General features: G+C 42.9%; 1 protein-coding gene across 1 annotated transcript; it reads left to right on the top strand.

Annotated features, from left to right (window-relative positions):
• The first annotated feature begins 4732 nt into the window (after positions 1-4732).
• LOC136452019 (uncharacterized) lies at positions 4733-6157 on the top strand. The gene is made up of 2 exons (XM_066452685.1): positions 4733-5436; positions 5620-6157. The coding sequence occupies exons 1-2, from the start codon at positions 5334-5336 to the stop codon at positions 5742-5744; spliced, it is 228 nt and encodes a 75-aa protein (XP_066308782.1). The 5' UTR covers positions 4733-5333; the 3' UTR covers positions 5745-6157.
• The last annotated feature ends 1134 nt before the right edge of the window (positions 6158-7291 follow it).

Raw genomic sequence — 7291 nt, 5'->3', positions numbered from 1 at the left:
TTTGTTTTGTTTTGTTCTTCCTCTCTCCCCTCCCCTTCTCTTGTGAGTTTTTGTTGGCTCTTGTGTTCCAGCGAGTTTGGGGATGTTTTTGGGGTTCGGATACGTGCTAGGACCTCTGATGATCTAATCTACCAAGTGATTTGGGTAGATTCATCATGAGCACAAAAATCCACCCTTACAAGGAAATTTGAGAAAACCCCAACCACTTTTATGGATTTTGGGATCGTGGGAGTTTGGTGAGTTATGGGTGTTGATGCTCTGAGGATATCCTCTCAACTCCCTCTCGGGCACCCTTGCGAAGTTTGAGTTTAATCAGAGTTGATTTAAATCAGATATGAATTTTGGAAGAAATTTCTAGAAGGCTGATTCATACCGGACCGGTCTGGTTTTATGGTCCGGTATGCTCGCCTAGGTCTGGTATTTTCAATTTTGGAGTTTTAAGCTGAAATTTTGTGGAGAGCTTCCTTAAGGCGGTGTTGTGAGCATGTATCTAAAATTTCATAATTTTTGGACATCGTTTGGTAGGGTTTTCACTTTTTCTTCTGAAGCAATGTGTGTTGTCATGTTCATACCGGATAGGTCTAATATGCACATGTGACCAGTCCGATTTGAACTATGAAATCGGGTTTTTCGCCGTACCTTGCTTGATTTGCTTCCGCACCTTCTCTGGTGTGTTTTTGCTTCTGCCTTTTATTCATCTAGTCACTAGCTGACTTGTGTGAGCTTTTCGAGCAGTTTCTAGAGATTCGGGGTTGAATCTGGGACAGGCCAAAATCGGAAGAAAAGTGGATTTAGCTCTCATTCACCCCCTCTGGTCGCCGTTCTTAGTCCTTCATCGAGGTATGCTCCTCGCTGATGTAGGTTCGCTCCTCGCACGGAAACAAAAGAGAGACATCATACATGGAATTCAAAGGAAGTGGATCGGGAATAGATGAGGTCGGCTTGGATGGGCCAGTCCCATGTAGGACCCAGTGAAAATAATTAGGAAAATTTTAACTAATTGGATAGTTCTGTGCAATTTTTATGAAGGCCAGTCTCAAATAGGAGTTTCATAGACATTAAATAAGCTGACATGACATAGTTTAAATAAAGAGATATGATAAATGTTTCATAGAATGAAATGAGTTTTTAGGATAAAACTTGTTTGCATTGTTTCCAACACCTGAGTCTTGGAAATAGATATATGAAACCTCCACTGAGACCTGCCGAAGAGGAGTATCGGAGCAGTTTTCTAATTGATATAGTATTGATAATATAAATGCTCCTAATTTTGTTTATAATTTAAATGTCTATAGCCTCTAATAAGATAATTTCCGTAGTGGTACCAAACTATATTTCTCTTCTCTACACATAAAAAGACTCTAATATCATCGTATACTTGGTAATACTAAATCTCGATCCATGCCCACATGTCCATGTCCGATATGACTTATCCTCCACTTAAAACTCACACGTCCACATCCTATCCGGTTCCGATACGAAGACCAGATCCACATGTCCATGTTCGATACGAAGTCCTCGGAGCTCACATGTCCGCGTCCAACCATATTCTGATATTAAGACCGAATCCATGTTTCTGTGTCCGATATGAAGTCCTCGGAGCTCACATGTCCGCGTCCAACCCGATTCTAATACTAAGACTGAATCCACATGTTCGTGTCTGATACGAAGTTCTCGGAGCTCACGTGTCCGTGTCCGACCCGATTCTGATACTAAGACTGAATCCACGTGTTCGATTACTGAGGTTCAATCATAAAATCATGGCCCTAGTACAACGCACGGACATCTTATCTTTTACTCTTAGAAAGTAAAACCTCACTAGCTATTTATCTCAACATGCAAGTTGTCCAACTAGGCCACTATCACATACAGTTAAAATCTACTAAGCAAAACCCTTAGCTATTTATCTCAACATGCAAATTGTCCAACTAGGCAATGCACTATCACATACAACTAGAAGAATACCACGCGCGTTGCTGCGGGAACTACTTATTTGAAATAAAATTTCACTATTCATATATTTCTTAGAAAGAGATTAACTATTATAAACTAATGTCAGTGGATAGTGTGGCACGCTAATGTGGACAACTAAATGCATGCTAGTGGATGATGTGTCTCGCTGACGTGGATATCATAATTGCTTGTGCTAGTGGACTTTAATTACAAGTCATAGTGGACTGCTGAGGTGGACACCTTACATGTCAAGATAATATTCTAGTGGTGTTTAGAATTATAAGAGATATAGATAGATTAAAAACCACTAGCACATGTAGCTGTAATGTTCACGTCAGCAAGACACGTAAGCATTTTGTTGTCTATATTATCATACCACATAATCCATTAATCTGCAATTTCCGCGACAACGCGCGAGGTTTGTTTTAGTTTATCTAGCGGAACATTACGTTTACGAGGCAGCTCCTCCCATAGGTTTCATTCCGACGTGTAAAATTATATTAAAGATACCCAGACATAACCAATGATAAGATCAAAGCAGAACACATGTGAAAGGAGGGTACAGATGGCTACTGTAGCACGACTTATTTTGGATGATTGAATAGTATTCTGTGAGAGAATAAGCTGAAACAAGCAGCTGAGACATGACCGGCCGAACGCGCTTAGTACCTCTCATCCCGTCATCCGTAACCTTTAACATTTATAACGGTTCAAAGTACGATGAACAGACCAAAAGAATCATCACAGAGCAGCAGTGCAACTTGCCGGTAGTTGTAGGCTACAACTTGCATCACAGCACTGCAAATCACTGCTACCCCGTCAGAGAAGTAAGTTGTAATAGTACTGACAACTAGCCAGGAGCAAGGAACCGAGGCATAATTGGGTTCCCGAGCAGTCAAAACTGCAGTGTGAGAACCCCGACTGGGATTGGGGAGGTCCCCCCGGCCCGGCCGGCATTAGCATATGTGTGCATATGATGATTGAACGATCGATTTAGTCCAGAGGTAAGGGCCAGGCACGCAATATTATTGTGTCAGCTTGCCCCTTTGTACGTCATGTCCCCGAATCTTTTTGATTCCAGTGAACATACCACGTGACGGAAAGGGTTCTTGTTGGGAGTGATGAAGAAATCCACCATGGAAACCGTTGAGAATTGGTAGTTCTAGTTTGTTATTATGGTCTACAGTGTAGAATATATAGGGGTTGGTTTGGTATAGCTTCACTTTCTCATTCTTAGGGGGTGTTTGGTTCCAGGGACTAAAGTTTAGTTCGTGTTACATCGAACGTTCGGATGCTAATTAGGAGGACTAAATATGAGCTAATTAAAAAACTAATTACACAGGAGTAGACTAATTTACGAGATGAATCTATTAAGCCTAATTAAGCCATCATTAGCACATATTTACTGTAGCACAACATTATCAAATCATGGACTAAATAGGCTTAAAAAATTCGTCTCGCAAATTAGTCGCAATCTGTGTAATTAGTTATTTTTTTAATCTATATTTAATACTCCATGCATGTGTCCAAACATTCGATGGGACAGGGACTAAAATCTGGACTAAGGAACCAAACACCCCCTTAGCTCTAAGCTACTTGATTCATCGATGGATTGTTTCTAGTTGATTATGATGAAGGAGCAGGGTTAGGAGCAGAGATGAGAATTGATTATAGTGGGATTGAATAGGGAGCAGTGATGAACATTTTTTTTTTACTCTCAGCAAAAACGGAGAAGTAATTCTTATTTACTTTCCGCTAGAACTTAGACAAAATTTTACTCTTTGGCTGAAAAGAAGTTATTCCCATGGTCTATGGATAATAGGCTCCGAGGAGCCGTGCCAAATGACCACACAATATATATATGTGGGCATTATTGGCAACCTAGCTTGCTCTGAATCCCCCAATGTCATCTATTGACCAAATTATTGCCTACGACAATAATGAAACGTTATGCAGTAGCAATAGTAGTACGTGCTACGCACAAGGGAAGCATTTGGCTGTTACCGTACATGTAATATTTTATTACTCACAAGGGAGGCATTTGGGCATAGAACATGGGCAAAAGAATATAGCAAATTTGGGGAGGTAAAACTAGGAGGTAGTTGTGATCCTCGATGGGAACATGTACATAATAGAAGATCGAGTTCACATTGGTGAGATTTGTATGACATGACAATGCAAGTACAAATTAAAGAAAGAACCTTCGTGGCTTCATCATCGTTTGGTTTGCATTGGTAATTTGTCATGTCTAACTCAGTCTAAGAGAATATACTAGCTGATGAGGAAATGTGGGGACGATGGAAGAACCACATTGTGTTCAGTAAACTGCCAGTGAGAATGTAACGTGGCTATGTGTACAACACGATTCGTGGAAAACCCCTTCCGAGACAATGAGGAATAATAAGTGGAAAAGGAAAAGAAAATGAAAATAAAAGAGATATCGCGAGCGGCGAGTGCGATGGATTTGGCCCGAGACATGCGCAGCTAGGCGCACATGCTCGGGATCGACCAACCACACAGCCCAAAAGGGGTCGGTGTCGACTGTCGAGGCATGGCGGCACGTCCATGAATTATTCTGTTGGAACGCGCGCGCTAGACAAGCTAAGCTAGCATATGGGAGCCGATCGATTCCAGCCCAGCGCAATGGTTGAGCGCGCGGTGTGCACCACAAAAGTACGATCGCTTCGTACGTACACTGCACGGGCGGCACAAAACGCGCGCGATCCACCGATCGATCCAACCATCGGCTGCCGCAGCGCGCGCGCCGGGCGGCGGCGGACGAAACTCCGTGGCGTGGTGGTCCATCGATCGTCCCGGCGGCTCCCGCCCGCGCGCCCAACGGCCCAATCATGCATGCTGCTGTGCCATCTTCTCTCGCTCTCGGACTGATCGATGCCTGCCAGGCAAGGGCAGCACGTGCAGCCACTGCGCGGCGCTCAACATGGCCGCGCACGCCGCTTGTCCCCCGGATCTTGCCTCCCCAACCCCCTCCCTACCCTCACAAATCACCTCTCATCGTCATGCCGCTGTGCACAAAGCTCCCACACCTTCCCATCTCCTCGTCGGCCCCTTCGTTCGCCATGATATATACTCGCGTGATGCCCACGCAGCGCCCATGATTTGGTCGAGCGCTGTGAACTGCTAGGAGCTCCTCCATCCGTTGTTATCCTCTTTCTCAACACATTGCCCTTGCCACCAACATCCTTCCAGCTTCCTGGAGCAGTGCCTTCATAAAAACGTACACCCACCCGCTACATACACATCCGCTTGTTGATTTGGCCTGGCCAGCAGCGGCGCGCGCCAGAGCCAGACAGAGACGATCTCTCTATCTCTGTTCCGGCAGAGCTTGACCCCTCCTGTGCTGTGCTGTGTTTATATATATGGGTTCTTGGGTGCGCACCATTACAACGCCCTTCAGGAAAGCCTGCACCATCTTCGGCCCACAGAAGGACGGCGGCAAGAAGACGCGGCAACCAAACGCAGGTCAGTTCTCTTTCCAAATTCTTTCACATTAAGATTGTTCGAGCACAGCGTTCCTGCTTTCAAATTCTTTCTGCAGGCTTGTGTGTTTTTCTGCTCCGATGGATCGGTGGAGATACATATTTATATATATTGCAGGTAGCTGACGATGACTACGAATCTGATTGTTGCATTGTTTATGCGCAGCGATGGTGCAGCACGTCGACGCCGAGAGGGCCAAGCTGCACGGGGAGGTGATGGCGTGCGCCTACGAAGACGTGCAGGTCATGTGGTCCATGCTCGACCAGGCAAGGATCAGTGGCAGCTCGTGACCGCCGCCAATTGTCCGTTCAAGCATTTTCCTAGAGCCGCTAACAGTGGAGATGCAGACATGGAGTACATAGCAAAATATCTTCTCCTCCTCACCAACATTCCCAAAACCACTTGCTTTCTTGGGCCTTGAATTGAAAAGCTGATCGGTCATCCAAGCTATTGCTAGCTATTTGCGCCGATCAATCGAGCCCGGAACTAAGTGCCCGATTTGTACGTAGCTAGAGATTTAGCTTTTCTTTTGGAGGTTGCAGCTCAGTTGAGAGTTTCAATCCCCACTAGCACTCTTCTCTTTGAGGTGCTTGATTAGTGAGATGTACATTGCCACCCAGTGGGATCTTGATTGTGGCAATCCTTTCCTTGTCTTTTTCAGTTTGATGCCTCAAGTTAATTTATATATCACTACTGTAGATTTGATTTTTAACGGTGACTTCCTTTTTGGGTAGAGGTGCTTAGAGGCGGTTCGGCTCTATGGACCACCTCTAACAACAGGAGCACATTAAAATCCATAACTTTTGCAAACGAAGTCGTATGAATACAAACTTTATACCAAAATTATAGTACTCGAAGAGATCTACATAACTTCATAGTTGATGACTTTCCATTTAAAATCATTTAAGGCTCAAAAGTTTGTTTAAACTTTTCACAATTTGAATTCAGTATTTTTCAGTTTTTTAAATTACATCAGATCAGATGGAGAAATGACTTAAACCAAATCTGTAGTAATAGAAAGGATTTGTAACTTGTTAGTTCAAAAAAAAATCATTTGAGATCATTTAGTGCACAGAAATTCTGTTTTAAGTTTTTATATTTTGAAATTTGTATTTTTAATTATCAAAGTATCTCAGATGGAGAAACGACTTAAAGCAAAGTTATAATACTCGAAGAGATATGCAACTTCGTAGTTGGTGACTTTTTGATTTAAAATCATTTAGGGCATAGAAATTCTATTTTAAGATTAAAGATTTTGAAAATAATATCTTTTAGAATTTTGTTAATGACCTTGTACTGAGAAATGACCTAAACTAAAGTTATAATACTTGAAGAGATCTAAACTTTCCGGTTCAATTTTTTAAAATTTTAATTCGTTTATGGTCTCATATATGCACTACAGTATTCACTAAATTAAACTGAGTAGAAAAGGAACTTAGTCACGAGTGATTTTGAGGCGCAGTGGTAAATGAAGCAAGGCACGAGGCTTGAGGTCGTGACTTTGATCCCCTTGACCCCACACGCTCATATTCTCTAAAAAATCACGAGACTTTTGACTTCTTGAAAATCTCTCTTAGGCTAACTAGTGGGCCTCTCCTAGTTTTTTTTGCTATTTTTCGCAATTTGTAAATTCTGAAAAAATAATTTTTAGAGGTGGCTACGATTGACCATCTCTAGAAATCGATTTATAGAGGTGGGCCAAATCTAGGTGTAAATATATTAGGTCCCCAAGATATCCTCGTCGTGTGGAGAAAGGCCCAACTAGGACGGAATGGGCCGAGCTGCTATGGAAGAGCCCAAACGGAACATGGTATGTTGACTTCTTTGAAAGCAAGAT

The sequence above is a fragment of the Miscanthus floridulus genome, chromosome 5, assembly GCF_019320115.1.
Source record: "Miscanthus floridulus cultivar M001 chromosome 5, ASM1932011v1, whole genome shotgun sequence".
Lineage (NCBI taxonomy): Eukaryota > Viridiplantae > Streptophyta > Magnoliopsida > Poales > Poaceae > Miscanthus > Miscanthus floridulus.
This window is presented reverse-complemented; position numbering and strand designations above follow the sequence as displayed.

Coding starts and splice junctions, on each gene's coding strand:
- LOC136452019 (XM_066452685.1), top strand. CDS start 5,334: ATGGGTTCTTGGGTGCGCACCATTACAACGCCCTTCAGGAAAGCCTGC. Junction 5,437..5,619: donor GACGCGGCAACCAAACGCAG/GTCAGTTCTCTT, acceptor GTTTATGCGCAG/CGATGGTGCAGCACGTCGAC.